Source organism: Pagrus pagrus, assembly GCF_965226575.1.
Source record: "Pagrus pagrus genome assembly, chromosome: 17".
Taxonomy (NCBI): domain Eukaryota; kingdom Metazoa; phylum Chordata; class Actinopteri; order Spariformes; family Sparidae; genus Pagrus; species Pagrus pagrus.
The window spans coordinates 25,258,104-25,277,228 of NC_140201.1; the positions used below are offsets into that span (position 1 = coordinate 25,258,104).

The window sequence follows — 19,125 nt, forward strand, 5'->3', positions numbered from 1 at the left end:
TGCAAACTACATACAGTATACTTACAATATATATACAATGATGACTTGTGTGGTGACAATTTAGTCACTGGTTAAAATCTGAGGACACACAGGGTAACAAGATTCAATATATAACATTAAAATTGTGTTTGTAATTCCCTAAGCTACATACAGACAAAACATTATAATAAACAGACTAATTAATACATTATGATAATAATACAATGAAACTATTCATGGTGGGGTGTTGAGGAGTAGTTGAGTCTCACAGCCTGAGGAAAGAAGCTGCTCTGTAGTCTGGTTGTATAGCAGAGGATACTTGTCTCTCGCTTGTCAGATTGCAGGTGGGTGAGCAGACTGTGGGTGGAGTGGGTGTTGTCCTTTGGGCTCTGTGCAAACATCTCACCTCACTGATATCACTGATGCTCATTAGATGGGTACCAGTAATGTTCTGGGCGGTTTAATCTCCTGCTGCATAGGACTATCCCAAAGTGCTCTTTCTACCACTTGACAATATCACCACTTAGGGTCACCAGTTCGCCTCTCCTGCTGAACACAGCCTAAGCCAATGCCAGTTTTCCCTTCATGAGTCATCTGACAATTTGTCAGAACTTCCTTTAGGCTTTTGAAAGTCCTTGAACATGTGACAGGAGCACTGTCTCACGACTGACTGCAAACCATACCGCTTTTGTGAAGTAGTTTATACTCTGACAGAGCAGGCTGCGAGCTTTCATGATAGCTTCCTTTATTTTGGAATCCGTGACATAGATTGAATGTCTTATACCTGTGACATGGATGCACAAAGTTTAAATGATGAGTCTTGCAGCTCAGCCCTTGAACTGTCAACAAGCCTTCCCCAACTCAGTTGCTAATAGAACAATAAGTCAACAAAGTTGAGACCTATTGTACCATTTACTTCTGTCTCACAACCAACTGCAAACATTGTCACTATTGTGAAGCAGTTTATATTCTGACAGAGCGAGGTGCAAGCTATTATGATAGCTTCCTATATTTTTTGGCTCCCTGTCTCGCGTTTTCTGTCAAACGGTCACACTGTCAAGGTGGGTTGGTTTAAGACAACCGGATTAATTTGCATCAACTTTACTATAGTTACATTTAATGCAAAATATTCACACATATTGACTATTCCTCTGTCAATGCATCCATTAATTAAAATGAACAGATTTTGTCTCAGACATTTTGCTTTGTTTGGCTTCAAACTTAACACAACAAGGTGCTTTAAAGGTGACCTAATTAGGTCCTGTTTCAGCTGGACCTCGTCAGGTAAAACTTCACCTAATGACCTCTCCTGGCAAAGACAAGTTGAACTAACTAACTGCTAGAGCTGCATTGCAGTTCATGTTGCATAAAACTTAATTTCTGGTAAGAGTACACAATCTAAAACTTTATCATGCCAGAAAATGTTGTTTCCCTTCCCCATCAGTATATATATTTAATGTGATATATCCATAATGTGGATGAGGAAAGTTTAAATGAAGTGCATTGCAGCTCAGGCCTTGAACTGTCAACAAACCTTCCCCAAATAGCTGAAGCTCACAAAATGCAAATCTATCTTGGAAAACAGACTGCAGTTAGTGCATAGCACACAGACTGTAGCAGCTCCAGCTCACAGTATAACCCCCAGCACACTGTACACCACTTATCACACACACACGCATAGATTTCCAAGGCTAAGTGACCGGCATGCTCTCAGCTTTGAATGACATAAGTACCTGAGTAGCCTTGGGTTCTGCACCCAACCCTGAACACACTTATATGGCAGCTGATGGCGATGCAGGCCGCTTCCATGGTCATCTATCAGACCCAATAGGCAATGTCTATGAACACACTCGGCTCTCATCAGCCGGGATAAAGGCCTCTATTAAGAAATGAATAATACCAACTGAGATGAGGTGACCTCAGACCAGTCATGTGCCGTCAAAGCTGAGACTCGATGGCTGCTTTTGGTTGGGATCTATGGTACAGAGGGGGGCGGTCCAGAAGTTGACGGATGCTCGAGGCCGACACGAGATGGGCTACAGAGTCAGCCGTTTCAGTCCTGTGATCTAATCTGTTACCCATCATGCATCCTGCTTCACTAATGAAAAGGCAAGGTCCCATCCGTCACAGGCAGCTATGGTAAATGGAATTTTAACCCCCACCCTGCACCCACTTTTACAGAACAAAGCTGCTCGGGCAAAAACGCCTGCAAACATGTGCAAAAGAGCCTGGATGATATACGATCATTGCAAAAGACCCAGGAGCAACAGCAAATTAATATCAACAGGAACAAATCATTGAAGATTCGCTTCCTATAGATGCTCCTTTCCGTCACAGCAACAAACATAGCTGAGCTCGGCTCAGCCACTGGTTCTGTGTGCCAGGACTTCAAGGAGGATCCACATTGTCTTCATTATTGTTCTTCTTCAAGCATGAAGCCCGGTGTAGTGAAGTCACACCACACGGTAAATTTGGTTTCAGATGAAGAGGCCTCAAAAGGGTCATTTCTAGCATCAAATAAGCGTAACAGCCACAGAACAAATTTATTAAATAAATGTTGGCCTTGTGCAGAATTTTAATGGAAGGCACCATGCTGATAGAAAGCTCAAAATACCCTCCCATGGACAGACAAATATAGCAGAGGCACCCCTGATCTACAGGCTTGTGACAATAAGCTACTAAAATGTTGTGTCCAATATAATAGTGACACTGTGATCCATTTCCACTCTATGATAAATCATTTTCATACCTAAAAACTAAACACTTAACACTGTTGATGTTCTCATTCATCCAGGTCATGTTAAATCTCAGTGTTGTCTCGTAGGCAACTGGACTTCAGTTCTAACTAACTGGAGGGAAGTTGCAGGCTTTTAAACTCTGTGTGGGAGTGTCCTCACAGAGTCGTTAAGGACATGTGTGAGCCACACAGAGTTTAAGAGCCTGCAACTCCCCTCCAGTAAGTTAGAACTGAAGAAGCCTCTTGGATGAGAGGTGAAACATCTTTAAGAAACTGAAACAAGTCGCCTATGATACAGCACTTAGAAACACTAAACACCGTTTTCTGCTGCAAGGAGGCACAGTTCATAACATGTTATAGCAAGCAAGGTGTTCTTGTGACGATTGTATGGTCACAAAATACTTCACATGATTTAACATGAAAAGATTAATGTGAGAAAATGCTAATAAACTACAAGGCATGTGTGAGTGTGTGTGCTGATTTTTTTATGAGCTAGTTTCCTTTTCTGTGCAACTCCAAATAAACACTAAAATACACATCATACAACTGATGTACTGTGTCCGCCAATCTCAAGTTTAAAAATATCACAAGTTGCGAGGAAAATATGTATTTCTAAGGATTGGGTACTTTTAACTGGTCTCAATTTAATACTGATGCCTTTATATGACCTACATGAGCAGACAGTACCATGAGCAAGATGATTAGCTTTTTCCATATAAGTATTATAGTTATTCTTAATGCCTGTCAATGGGTCAGATTCTGACTTATTTGGTTGGATTAGTTATAAAATTAAACAATTTTTTTAAATGGTGGAGTGCTGAGGGATGAATTAACTGAGTCTCACAGCCTGAAGAAAGAAGCTGCTCTGTAGTCTGGTAGTACAGTACAAAGTTTAATTTGTTTCACTGACATTATTTGTTGTCCGCAGGGGCCACCTGAATCAACAAAAAATAAAAGTTCCTTGTGGAAATTTTTAATTTTTTCCTTGCATACATGCAGTAGCTGTCTTAATGGCCGAGCGAGTTGGCAGGGCAACTTTAACTTGAGGGTTGCTCAGAAGTGTATATGGCTTGACTAGACTGTTGGCCTACACCCTTCCTTACCCATGGTGTCAAATCAGGATGAGGAGGACAAGGGAGAAATGAATGATTTAGACTTTAACGGACCACAAAAGAATACCTTTTTTTCTGACTGAGATCCAAAGTGTTTACAAAGTGTTCCTGAGTCCATATAGTAATATCCTTTATGCAGTCATGTTTGACAAATTGGTGAACCTCACCCCATCCTTGCTTGTGAACAACTGAGCCTTTTGAGGATGCCCCTGTTACCTGATTACCTGTTACCAATGAACCCATTTACCTGATGAATGTTCCAAACAGGTGCTTTTGGAGAATTCCACAACTTTCACAGTCTTTTGTTGCCCCTGACCTAACTTGTTTGAAACATGTCGGTGGCATCAAATTCAGAACATGCTAAGATTTACAATAATCAAATGGATTAGCAAATGATCACATTCTGTTTCACTTATGTTTTACATAGCGTACCACCATTTTGATAGTCGGGGACGTTACAGTAGCGTACATCGAAACCCTAATTGAACATTGAACACATGAGCATCAAATTCAAGGCTACATTACTTGAGCTGTTTAGCATTTTTGGCAACCAGGAGTTAGATCTCCTGAGCTTGATGTGAATCCCTGAGTTCAATGCCCTAAACTGTAATGATCCCTCCTCTCAACACAGAGCTTCTCTACTGTCACAAGTGTTGATGAGGCAACATGGTTTTTATACTTATTTACTTATATCTCTTTCAACATTAGAATCGAATGAGCCCATGTAAGATCCATTACTAAACTGCTACACCACTGAATTACAATGAAAGTATGAGGAAAAGTGGCTTTGGTCTTCCACAAAGGCTCAATGTCACCTTGTCAAGTTCAGACGTGATGCTCCCCACCCACAGCTGAACCAAAGTCCTCACTTTTTCTTCCATACTGCACCAGCAGCCTCACTGTTTGATACCCTGAGGTTCTTCACTATCTGTTCCCACTAGTAGTCTGTTTTTGAGCTTAAATCTAGCATTTGAAGCTCAACAGAGCTCCCAGCAGGGACACACCGACTCTCTTTTCTCTCAGCCTTAATGGTAATGAAAAGACAAAACCTCTAGCACATTGTTATACAGACTGTTGTGACATTATGTTATCCAGTTTCAACAGAGCTGTGTGGATGTTTTAGAGAATAGGCAGCTACAGAAGACGAGAGGCTGAATAAGGTTAACGTCTTCTTTTCATGAACCTCTCTGTCTGTGTGTCTGTCTCCTCAGGGTTTTTTCCGCCGAAGCATCCAGAAGAACATGGTGTATACGTGTCACCGGGACAAGAACTGCATTATCAACAAGGTGACAAGGAACCGCTGTCAGTACTGCCGCCTGCAGAAGTGCTTCGGAGTGGGAATGTCCAAAGAGTGTGAGTTTCAGACCCAATTTAAATATTGTGCTGACATGGGTTTAAATTTAATATTGTCATGGAGGGGTTGACTAACCACTGGTCTCTGCTTTTTCAGATGACAACATTTAATTTGAAGTATCAACATAGATTAAAACTGCAAGCAGTGATGAATCCCTGCCCTCGCATCCCTGCATGCGTCAGGGGCTGCTGTTTTAAACATGTATATCATTTCTACAACTCTCATGTTTCTGTGATGAATGAGTGGAACACATACTACTTTGTCACAAAAAACATTTATGAAGTTTTGTTAAATAATGAATTTATTATAGGTCTTCTGAAAATGTGACCAAATCTGCTGGATCAAAAATATACCAACAGCAACTTGAACAATCACGTTGGTAATTATGGAAAGTTGTGTGATTCAAATGTTCTTTGTAGCCTCTTAACTTCTTCTGCGTGATTCTGATTGAATCTTTTCTGGGCCCATTTTTAATACGGCTTGTTTGGAACACCCATTCGACTCAGCCACAAACAATAAAATGGGAAAGTCTAAGGAGCTCAGCATTGATCTGAAAGAGCACATTATTGATTTGAACAAGTCAGGACAGTCACTTGGAGCCATTTCAAAGCAGTTACAGGTCCCAAGATCAACTGTACAAACAACTGTTTGTCTGTGCAAATTAATTAAAGAGCATGGTTCAGACCTGCTCAATTTGGAAAGTGTCATGAGATGACTTTTGTTGTGAATTGCTTCTATAGAAATATTGATTGATTGATTGATTGATTGATTGATTGATTGATTGATTGATCAAATTGTTTGTAAGTGTAAAATGCATGCCACAGTGCCTCGCAATATGTTTGGAGGTGGGTAGGTGAGGCCTTTCACCTGAAGAACACCATACCTACTGCCAAGCATGGTTCTGGTAGTATTATGCGGTGGTGTGGAACAATGAAGAAGGAATGGATCAATCAGGCTAGAATTGAGGTTTTGGAATGGCTTTACAAAGTCCTGACTGGAACCCCATCAAGGACATGTGGACTGTGCAGTAGAAACAAGTCTGTGCCAGGAAGCCAATAAATTTAGTTGAACTTCATCGATTGTGTCGATTGTGAGGAGTGGTTAAACATTCAGCCAGAGGACGACCAGAAGCTTGTGGATGGCTATCAAAAGCACATAATTGAGGTGAAAATGGCGAAGAGACATTTAACCAAATATTAGAATTACTGTATGTATATTTTTGATCCAGCAGATTTGGTCACATTTTCAGAAGAAATATAATAAATTCATTATTAAACCAAACTTCATGAATGTTTTTTAGTCAAAGCCAAAACTGTAGGACAGGTTTGTTTCAGTACAACACGTGCAAATCGGAACGTTGCACGGTATTAAGATTGCCCTGCCAGATTTTGAAATCGATCGGGTTAAAGCTGTATGCAAAGTTTGTTTAAATATAACATGTGCAAATCGCAGACAATGAGCAGAAAGATTCAATCACTGATTACCTGTTCGGGTTTAGTTTGTGGCACCAAGAGACTTCTTTGTAGATGTAGGTGTGATTTGTTTCATGCATGTGTCTCAAACTAGCCACAGCGGCTGTTCTGGGAAGTGTAGAAAAAAAAAATTCCCTGTTCCCACTAGGACTGTAACAGAATATTTCAATATTTTCATGCCAGGATCCAAATATGTGAAGTTTGGAGCAGATTCAAGGATGTACAGTGGAATTATAACAATACCCTGTTTCATTGTGCCACATCAGCCATTGTCGTGTCGCCACTGCCACGTCCTTCAAGGAAAACTCAAGTTCACAATACAGTATCATCAAGGTCTTAAGTGTTTTCTCACCATGTTTGAGGCAGATTTGGTCATCTGACCAAGAGTACATCACTCCTTAAAAATGTAATTTCCTGCTGCCAGTAGGGGATGCTGTGACTATAACAGAATATTGGCATGTAAATGTGTTCAAGCCGGGACTCTTATCAAATGTTAGAAGTGTGGTGAAGATTTTGTCAGGTACAGTTGAGCTACAGCAACAGTTAAAAGCTGTAGGATGGGTTCGTTACAGTAAAACATGTGCAAATTGGCATGCGGTACATTCAAAATGGCCAACTTCTTGTTGGGTTTTGAGCATGGTTACAAGAGACATTTTTGTAGGTCTACATGTGATACACATGTGTACCAAATTTCATACATGTTGGTGAAAGTAGTCCCAGTGGCTGTGTTATAGGGTGCGCTTGTGAGTCTTTGACCCAACCAGCCTTCATGTGGGTTGCTAGGGCTAGGTGAGCCCAGGTGTGATTGGTTGTTAAGCTGTCAGAGGAGGGAACTCAGTACTGCATTGTAGGTGGGTGATAAGTAGTGTCGTAATCCAATGAGCAGCGTTGTTTGCAGCAGTCAGAAAAAAAGTGTTTCCAGTTATAGATTGTGAGGAGCGAACTGGATATTAAATGCAAATAACTATGAAGCAGAGTGTTTCAAAGCAATGACTCACAGTACATTCCAAGTAACATTTGAATTGGATCTAGAGCCACATTTTTATTATTCACTTATTTTTTATTATTATTTTAACATTAGAAATAGATACTAACACATCATATTTTTCTCTGAATAACTGAAAAAAGTGAGACCTGCTATTATTGAATAACAATCAGTCACTTATTTAATAAATTAATTTAATTTTGTTCTTTTCACTGTGAGATGCAGTGTATTGTTAGCAAAAATGGCCTGTAAACTCATAATGAATATACAGTAGTCTGCACATTATATGGTCGAATACAGAGACAAGGAAAAGTAACCAATTACTATGAGTGGACAAACATTGTCTGTCAGATAAGATCTCATCTTGTCAACAGCTGCAGTGGATTATCAGTTTAATGGCTTTATTGTTATCAGTATGATGTGGAGACAATCAATTATATGAGTTAGTGCTGTTGCAGTGGAGTGATCGTTACAACAGCATCTGTGATGTGTATATTATTTAGTCTTATACTGTATATGATCCCTAGATTCAGAATCAAGCCCGTAAGGGGGGGTAGCATCATTCATAAAGTTTTATCCAACGTCTGAGAAATTATGTGAACAGATTAAAAACAAAACAATAAAAAAGATGCAGAACGTGAATCCACAATAACATATGTTACTTTTGACTATGATACCACAGAGGCTCCTTTCACAAAACCCAGCGTCTTGCTGCTGTCAGTGCCCTAAAGTTCCCCCTGCTCCACTGTCATCCATAGGGAAGTTTGCATTTCACAGGTTATTGGCATCCTTTGATTGCATCAGCATTTATAGCTCAGGTCCACTTCATGCTCCATTAGCCCCAGGGGGGGACGATTCCTTTCTCTTATGCTGTTTCACACCTCAGCAGAGGAGTCATGGCAAAGATGATTTCTTGATATCCTCAGGCTAAACCCCCCTACAGGGCCTCTGATGAGAAACGGGAAAATTCCCTTGTTTCTATATTCATGGGTGGAGGAGATGGGGTGGTGTCCTCAGAATCCTGCTCTGAACATTTACTCCAATAGGCCCATCCCGACAGCAGCCACAGTCAGCAGCAGTATGCGATTATGCTTATGCTACTTTATTTGACCTATTCTAACATATTGCATCTTTAAGTTGTAATTTTGGAATGGTCAGCCTACTTAGCATGATTCCTATCCATTGCAAATGTCATTGATATCCAGACACACAAAAACTACCTTGTACAGTAGATGTTGTTAAAGTGGTAATGTTCGATTCTAATTCTGATGTGGTGCAGGAAGTAACATCAGTGTCACCAAAATCGTTGTTCAATAAATATACAATTGTTGATATTCAGGCACATTTGTGTATACACATTTTTGTGTATTTTAGCTCATTTTTTCGATTCAGTCTCACTGGATGGACAAAGTTAATAACTATCTGATGAACAAAGTAGAGCATTTAGCTAAAGAGCTGGTGGTGGAAACTAAAATAAAGCTAAGAGAGAGTGAATTTTGGACTATGTTTGAAAACATGACTCAGAGTGAATGTTAATGTTACTCTGTGTCTGCTGGATGTGTCAATTAAACTGTTTGCCTACATATCAGACTTAATGATAAGATGATTATTTGCACCCAATTGCCAGAATAAATGTTAGCTAAGTAAGTTTTTTTGCAAAACTGCAGATAGTTAAAACTGAACGTTTATGTCACAGCTTTATGTCTGTTTAGGTTGAATTTTCAGGACATGCTCAGGTTAGCTTTAGGCACAAAATTCACTTGGTAAGGGTTGGTTTAGGTTAAAATACCTGTTTTAGTCACCACAATCATGGATGGGGATTGGTCTGACTTACCAAGAAAAATAGGCAGTTTTGGTTTCGCTACAAAAACTGCTGGAAGTGTCTCCTTAGGCTCTCCTTAAAACAAAAACACTTGCATTTGGCCACCTAGTTGGCTGTAATAACTGTAATTAGCTGACATTAACTGTGTGTCATTAATGTATTTACAAGATATATGATTACTGTCACTTACATATACTACTGTTAATTCCAGCCAAGCAGATATCTAAATACACAGTGAGACAGTACAGAGATTTCTATTAAGATCTTATTGTATGTTTAGAAACACTACAAACCATTCTCAGCTTTTATTGGCCCTAGAGTTAGAGACATAAATATCGCCTGAAAGCTTATGTTTGTAGTTGTAGTTATTTCCTAGTAAAAGTAGGGTGTTGGGCGCTTAGTCTGATTCCTGAGTCAGGAGGTTGAACTGAACATCTGCTTCTGGACACTCGACTCGTGCTATCATGTGCCTCTGGAGATAACTGAAGTTCTAGAGTGGAACACAAAGGGCACATTGTTGTGTGTGTGTGTGTGTGTGTGTGTGTGTGTGTGTGGGTGTGTGTGTGGGTGTGTGTGTGTGTGTGTGTGTGTGTGTGTGCTTCACCAGCAGGTATGTGATTACACAATTTGTTTCTTTGTATTTTGTTTTTGTGGTAAGTGATCATGAGTCTCATAACGTCACTAGAAGGCCCTACTAATGTGATCTATTATTAATGTGGTGAATCTGCAGAGGAAGAGGAGGAGGAGGACGAGGACTGTTTGGACATGCACTGAGTGTCTGTTATTACACACTTTTGTTTAAAATAGCAGTTCAGCATTTTGAAGGTGAATAAGCATCCTTATAGCTTTAAAATGTAAACAACAGTGCCAATTACAGGCCGTATCCGTTGCGACAAAATGTCTTCATCCAAGACACGTGGAGACTCCTGTCATTGTTACATTACCGCACTGTCCAGTTCTCCATGAAGTGAGCTTTGTATTGTCTAACATGCTGATTCCAAATAACATTATCAAAAAATTGTTATTGTGTGGTGTTTTTCACCACACAATGTGGAGCTGAGCTAGTTGTAAACTTGTTAATGCCAAATATAACATTGCACTAAAGATCATCTTTTTAATCTGATATAGTATTAGATGTGGTGATGTCAGGTCCCGTGACCTCTTAAAAAAAAATGTGGACGTGCCTTTCCCACTGATGGCATTTAAAGTATGTTTACTCAAGTAATGTAATCAAGTACAATTTGAGGTGTTACATTTTGGAGGCAAATATTGCATTTTTTTTGCCCCACTACATTAATTTGATAATTGTGGTTACTAGTTACTTTAAATTTTGTATGCTGCATCAAAGCCAAAGTAGAACATGTTGAAAATGATTTATTCTATCAGCAATCAGATAGAAGAAAACACTGATTCCAATAATCACAAAAATGCTGATTATCAGATCTGATCACCAACCGGAGGGGAACCAGATATCAATTACTATACAGTAATAACGTTACTATGTAGAATTTATTTTTACTTATCCTTTTTTTACTTAAGTTAATTTTAATATCAGATACTGTCAGACTTTTACTCAAGTACTATTGATATGGGAGAATTTCACTTTTAGTAACATTTAGTAACATTTTAACATGATATCTTTACAAATGTTTCACTTTTTTTACTTTACTTTTTTTTCTATGCATTTCCAACTTTGAGAGATGTATAGCAGGTCAGGAACCGGTCAGTACTGAGACTTTCGAGTTGTATTATTAAAGCTTATAGGCAATTTTTCCATTTTTAACGGACAAAACTGAGAGAAACACAGAGATAGATTAGAGAAAATGTAATCAAGCAAAGGTCAAGAACATCATAATTTCTGACATGCGTTTTTCTTGCTGCCGTTAAATATTGTGTTGCCTGTGCTCTCTGTTCGGATTTGAGTAGGTATGTTTGTTCAAAACATGCTCTGTGCTGTCTAACTTGAATCACAATATGCAAAATGCAATACACAGATTTGATTGGCTGAGTAGCGTCACATTAATGATTTACAGCGCATGCAATTGGTCTGTAAGTTTTCTGGACTGTTTGTGCCGTAAAAGCCTGAAAAGCTGCACCACTTAAAATAGAAACACTCCGTCAATTTCTAATAATTCTCATTCATTTATCGGTTATAGGTACAGGTCCAGATAGGATGGTCTCTGGGTCCGGATCCAGACGGGGTGGGTGGAAAGGGATGGCAGGTAAATGAGCAACAAGGGACACATTGTGGTCATTTTGATAACAAGATGGACAGCATTCCCCCTTGTCCTCCCTCACATCACCTACTTTATAGTTATAGCCAGCAACACTGTGTGTGTGTGTGTGTGTGTGTGTGTGTGTGTGTGTGTGTGTGTGTGTGTGTGTGTGTGTGTGTGTGTGTGTGTGTGTGTGTGTGTGAACTAAAGAAAGAGAAACCGCAGCTGGTACCAGTCTATTGATACGGCAGAAAATTAACGTTTTCAAATATTCAGAATAGATAGTATGCATCAATATATCCATATATTTTTTACACAATTCAATTTTGTAAGCCAAAGAAAGTTCTCTTCTTTTCTTTGTTTAGTCTTATCAGTGTAAAAAAGCCTCTGAACCAGCAGTGAGAGCATCATGAGGCACTTCTTTATATGCGTATGTGCCACTCTCATCCCCCCATCGCTCCAAGGTCCGATTTCCACAAAGTACGTTTCCCATCTGACAACCCCCTCTCCCCTCCGCCTCTTTGTCCCATCAGGATCATTAGCTTAAACTCAGTGCTCTGGTGGCAACGGAGAATTATCATCTCTGCTCAACACCAACCTGGTTAGTGTTAGGGAGCTGCCATGTTAAGTGCTATGGCAAGCAGCCGGGGCTGCACCACGTGGCTTTCAGATAAATAGTGTTTATTTACCGCTGCATCTGTTTTCTCAAAGAGACACTGTGCAGTGCTTGGCAACACACAGATGGCTGGCCGGCGGCTTCTCAAAACGGTTGCCGTCCGTGCCTGCTGCCGCTGAGCCACACAACATCCTGATAAAGTGGCGCAGCAGAGCAAAAATCACCATGCTGCACTGGGGGGCTAGAGGCAGCCGTGGAAAAAAAATAAAGAGGAAGACAAAAGACAGAGGTTGGGACATCGCTCATTAACAAAAGGAGGGGGAGAGCCGAGGGATGGGAGTGTGACAGGAGGCATCACTGTAAAGACTGTATTCAACAGGGTGTCTGAACTCCACTCAATGACCCGTCATCCCTCAGTCTAACACTCCGGAGAGCACTTCAGAAACACTCGACACTCGCTAATTCACAGAGCTCCTTCAAAGCCTGTGCAGTGGCTGGGTGGAGGTGTTCCAGTGAATGCCAAACACACACTTATCAGCTTGAAAAGTGATTGACTGAAATCTGATTGATTGTGCAGTGGGTGTTCATGTCAGACACCTCATTTCAAAGAACATCATGTCAAGGTCCCAGTGATCTATATTGTTACCACCTTTGGAGCCAGAAACATGTTCTGTTTTTCTTTTAATATGTGTCTGTATGGGATTGCACTGATATTTAGAGAACATTTAACCTTTATTCCAAACATCATCAGCATCTATTAAAGCATCAGTCAATAAAGCCATAAAATAGCTATAAAATAATTCCAATTGAATGCTGTTGTTTCTCCATGTCTGCTGGATGTGTAATTTGACAGCTGTTTGCTAACATGTTAGAAATAACGACCATAGAAGGTCATAATGTATTAAACATGTGTGATGTCATCTCTCTGTAGAGGTCTGCCTCCAAGTGGCAAAAAAAAGTTATGAAAAGTGATACTGCTTTTTGGCTTGATGTGTAATTATGCATCTGTTTTATTTAACATGTCTGGCATATTAATTTAATTAGGTCATAGTATATCAAATATGTGATATGAGGCCCTTTTTACACCTGGTATTAATATGTTATCTGTATCTGGATACATAATCTGGATAATGACATCTGATCAGGCATTTACACGCATTATTAATAAAAATTCTCATTATTTCTACTCTGCCTGAACTGTGAGCAGGTCTCAGTATGGAAATTGGGGAGGTGAGGCTGACAGACTTGTCAACAAACATGATGCTTCACAAGTCAAAAGGAAAGGGGGAAAGGGAAAAAAGTCCCATGGAAACAAGAGCCAACATAAAATTGTTGTTGCCAATGCTGATACCAACATTAGGAGTAAACATGCTGATATCAGCTGATTTTCATATATATATAGTATGTATTGTATGTATTCTATACAATATATACAGAAATACAGATTTTTTTGTGATGATCCCTGAAGCCTGATTATCAAAGAGTGAGATATGTACAAAATGGAGGCAGGATATTTTTTCTTTAACAATAAACCATCCAAAATTACAGTGCAGTGTAAACCTCACAGAGAGTTTAATAATAAGAAATTACCCCGGGCATCATGTTCTGTAAAAAGAAAATGTTTTCATACAAGCACATATCGGAAAAGAAATATATAATATTGGTGGACTGATGTATCAGTCAGGCTCTAATTGAAAGATTTCAGTCATTTCTAAAAAAGTGTTCTACATAGGAAGATTGGGTCACTTGAATTAGCAGGAGGAGGTGGAGGTTGGAGACTGTATTTACACCTGGCTGAGATCCAATTACAGTGTAAGAGTTGTCCATCCAGAGTATGCATCCAGATACACCCAGATCCATGCACGTTGTAGAATTGTGCCTCCGAGTGACCAACATAATGGATAAATGCAGCTTTAAGTCATGAAAAGCTGCACCGTCAACCAAAATCCAAACAGTTGCTTTCTTTTTACCTTTGTTCAGACAAAGCCAGTTATCTGAGGAGACTTTATTTTCTGTTTTCTATCATAAATGACGAATTAAAAAAATACTTAAATAAAACAATTGCGTTGGCACCTTGGGGTGCCGCCACAGAGGGCTCAGGAAGGAAACGCAGGTCTTACCTACGCTGTCTTTTGGCATCAGATAAGTCTTCAAACTTATGGACCTAATACAGAGGGAGCCAAACACACATTAAAGACAAAAGTAAAGATAAACGTGTAGATCTTTCATGTAGAAGTCAGCAGTAGTGATCACAGGCACTACATTTGCGATTAGAGTCTGCGCTGCATGGATTCCCTCTGCCCCTTTTGTGGGTATTAAAAAGCCATACATTTTCATGGCCTCTTGTCCAATGCATCATTTGGATGTATCTGCTCATGCTAGCAGTAATTTGCTCAGAGTGCGGTGGTAATTGATTGCCCTGGGTGGGTGGGGGGGGCCCACTTGCCACGTCGTTGTCTTCCTAAATCACATCTCGTGGCTCGCCAGCCTCTGTGTGGACCGCAACCCCCGCGCCAGACACAGTTTGTCACCACACTATGACAAATGATGCACACACACAAACACACACACACACGAACAGATTGTGGACCATCCCCCTTTCTATACCATTATTCTGCACCATCCCCCCTTTCATGGGGCAAAGTGTTTTTGAGTGTTTTTCCTATGTTGTGTGTACAGAAGGATGTTCATGGACCAACTGGTTTAGCCTCGCCCCAATATCATTACTCTCTGTTTTTGAAGTTACTAACCCAGAGGTATCAGGTGTTTAGATGACGCTTTACAAATGTTTTTGTTTTTTTTTAAAAACATTGCAATCGGGATAATAAAAAATGCCTATATATATATATATATATATATATATATATATAGGTAGGTACATAGAAAAAAGAAGAGGCATTTCTCATTAACATTTCTGTAATAATCACTAGACACACTCTCTATCTGTACCTGTTTCCAGTCTGTAGAGATTCTGATACATGAAGGCACAGCATAAAGACCAACAGGAAAAAGAAAATCTTGCAAAAATCTTTAGCAAGCACAATGACCCACAAGAAACTGACTTGTGTCTGCAAACATATTGATTGCCCTAATCCATGAACATTCGCCGAAGCCAGGCCACTTTTGGAGTAGATGATAGCAGACAGTGTGACTGCAGCAGGTATGCTCATTGTTCATTCAGAGATGGTGCTGTGCAGTGTAACTGTTGTCATCATGTCAGCAGTCGTTACACATACAGTATGTTGTGTAATGAGTTGCATATGCAGAGCTGTTTAGTTCTTCTGGTGAGATGATGACATCCTTTATTCAAAATATGCTATACAACTAAGTAGTTTTAGGAATTGGAAACTTTAACATTTTAGGAGCTTTTAAATATTGAACTTTGACGAGGACTTCACCTCATGACTCATGTCCTCAGTTGTAACTACGGGCCGGGTGCTGAATGTGCCTTGGACATAGTTGGCTCTGAAAACACTACAGTTATCTTTTCTGTCGCGTATTTCAGTGATTGGTAGTGTTGTGTATATGTAGCTATTTCCCTAAATGCTGTACATGTGCTGTAAAATTGTGATTTTTTCTTAATTTGCTTTAGTTTTGTTAAGTTGAAAAATATCTGCCCTTGTTGGCCACAGAATGTATTATTTTATTGTTTTTCCCTTTGTCCTTCCCGTATCTGATTTTATAAATGCCAATATTGGGACCATACTTGTTTTGATTTTGTGCACTGGAGAGATGTCTGGCAGGCCTCTGTTGCTCCAGTCTGATCCACCACTCCACTGTCCTCTCTATCTGCTGCTGCTGTGGTCAGTGATAGCAGTTTTTCTCTGTGGAGCAGCAGAGCTCAAGGCTCTGTCAGTCAAACCCCTCCCACTGCCTCCACACTGACATTACAAACACATGATGAGAGACAAGGTTAGGATCAATTCCATTGTCACTGGTTTCATTTGACATCTTTGAAGATTATCATTGCCAGATATGAAGCAGGAAATACCTTAAAGTAACACTCCAAAAACTGGTCCAGTCTTTGTCCACCATCTCTTTTCTTTGTTCCATTTGTTTAGTTAAATGTAGTCATTGTTATTATTCATCTGAATCCAATCCAAATCAGTCTGTTGTAATGAAGTACAGAACCTTGTCACTGTCAAAGTTTGCTTAATTAATTGTCTGATCACAGTTGATGTTGTGGAAATTACTCCAGTGTAATAATGGATATATAGATGTAGGTCAGAATGTATGGAGGGATTAATGTTAGCACATCACTGCTGCATCTCAGCAGTGACAGTTCTCATCATGAGGCCACGCCTGACCAAAACATTCAGTCTAATTCTCAAAATACACAAAATGATATTGACTCGTCCTTCATCATGATGCATTGTGACGGCCCTGTGATGTGGAGAGCAAGCGATATCCCATATGTCAAAATTAAACAGATATGAACACCATATGGACTCCCTGATTCTGACTGATTCGGCTCTTAGACTATGTGTATGTGAAAGTATTGACCTATTTTGTTAGATCCCAGCTCTATTCATATTTGTTAATCATAAGGGAATTGTGTTGATGTAGTTCATGTGTATCAGGGGAGACTAGATTAAGGATATGAAGTGTTGTTGATAAAACAGATGATATGTTTGAGGTAGGATCCATCCTGGGTTAATGCCTGATTATGGGGATTAGCACTATAATCGCTCAATATCATAACCCCTCTGACCATCAACACTCTTGAGTCTAGTCTTGCTGGTGTTGGTGGGAGAGGTAGCCGTTGACTGTTAGGTGTGCCAGCTTGCAACTTGGAATATTTGCGAAATATTGAATCATCTGGCCAAACTCCAAGCAATTTATTACAAGAAACGCATCTTTCTGAATAAGACCATAACATATTAGAATCATCAGAATTCAAAAGAATATTCTCAGATCATTACAATACAAAGAACCTTCACCATCAACGGACCTGAAAGGACGTTTAACCATCATTAACATATCAATCAACAACAGCCCAGTAATAATTGGTAATGTCTACATCCCAAATACTGATGACCCATCCTTTTTTTACTTCTTTATTGCCTCCATGTCCATCAGTTCTAACTTCCCATTAATAATAGGAGGAAACTTAAATTCAGCTATCAACGCATCAGTTGAAAAGCAACTGCTCCGAAACAACAAAACAGTTCATGAGATATTTTGTTCTTGGCGATAGTTGGCGACTGCAACACCCAGCAACACGAGAAAATGTATTCTTCTCACCAGTTCACCACTCATACTTAAAGCCCCCCTCCGGTTAGTGTTTCTGCCTGTCTAATGGTCAGTGTTCTTTCTCAAACAGACAATGGGGGCGTGGTTAATAGTCATATGTAGTTATTATCATGGCAATCAGACTGCTGTTCTAGCAAGGTCAACATCATTAGCGTGGATTAGCGATAGCATCAGTATTAGCATGGACAAGCACTAGCATGATGTTAGCAGGGATAGTGATAGCTGTCCTCAAACAGACGTTCTTGTGTATTGAGGAGCTTTATTGAAACCTGTACTGTACATTAACTGCTGCTAAACAACTTCTCTGCAAAACTTCCCCCCTCCGGTGGCTAACACCTGTCTGCAACCACTGGGGCTATCTCTCCTTCTCTTGCTTGACCACTCACACACTAAACACTGCTCTGTTTCTTAGCCACACTGCTTTTGTAATCCCTGTTGGAGGATGACGTATGACTCCCAGATTCTACTATAATCATACTTCATTATTCCATATTAGCAACAGCGTAAATTTTGAGACTTTGAGCAAAAAAGTCAAGTTGGCAAACAGTGTGGCTGAAATATCATAGAAATACCAAGACATTGGAGGGGAGGCTTTAAGCATTGAAGCACTTCCTTACCTGCAATTAAATTATTGCAGGTAATTAATTCATTAGTGACAGTGCCTCTACACAGTCTACACAAACCCATCACCAGATGGCGCTTTAAGTCATCTCTTCTCAAATATCCAGAATTTGACAGCCTCATTAAAAAGGAGTGGGCATCCTTCCTGAAATAAATGATTCTCCAAAGTCCTCACTGCCTCTTTTATGGGAAATGGAAAAGCAGGTATAATAAGAGGTAAAATAATTTAATTCTCCGCTTATAAAAAAAGAAAGAACAGGAAGGTGAACAGGAACAAAAAATCAAACAACTCAAAGACATTACTGTAAGTAACCCAACAGAGGAAACAAACAAAGTCCAAATTAATTACAAAGTACATGGTCCACAACGCAAAAATCTGGCTTTAGGGGAATAATTTATCAGCTGTGATCAAATTCTATACACTGCACCTTCAGCCACTGTAATCACCAAAGGACTAGCATCACAAAGCTTTACACTGAATGGGGCAACTTGGCAAGGATGCCCACTCTCTCCTATCCTCTTCACCATTTTCATTGAACCACTATCTGCAGCCATTCTATGATATTCTATATCTCGCGATTACATATTGCTCTTCCTAGAACATCATCACTACTAGAAACAATGAAACTCATTGAAACATACTCCAACATCTGTAATTAATCCATAAACTGGCATAAATGTTCTGTTTTACCACTGCATAGCAATAGTGGAATTTTGAGTCAGAGGTATCGGGAATTTCTGACAGCTACTCGATGTTTTTGACAAAAAAAAAATTTCAACAAACATTTGCAAACCACTATTTCTTGCAGTTACACCAACATAAAATCCAATATAAGCAATAAATCTGGCTCATTTTAAAGGAGCTATACATCATACCTATACAAAATGTAGTTGATGTCGGTGTGTGAGTATGGCAAGCCATACAAGCAGTATGATGGCTTTCTCACAGATGCCTTCA

The 19,125-nt window shown here is 39.6% G+C and overlaps 1 protein-coding gene across 3 annotated transcripts in view; it reads left to right on the top strand.

Moving 5' to 3' along the window:
• LOC311273189 (retinoic acid receptor beta-like) overlaps positions 1–19,125 on the top strand; it is a 229,179-nt gene that overhangs the window by 174,647 nt on the left and 35,407 nt on the right. For 2 of the 3 annotated variants that reach the window (XM_084380121.1, XM_084380122.1), the window contains one exon: positions 5,040–5,181. In XM_084380121.1, coding sequence (XP_084236247.1) covers positions 5,040–5,181 — 142 coding nt within the window. Of the gene's footprint in view, positions 1–5,039; positions 5,182–11,617; positions 11,684–19,125 lie in introns of all 3 variants that reach the window. The other variant, XM_084380120.1, reaches the window with a different exon arrangement.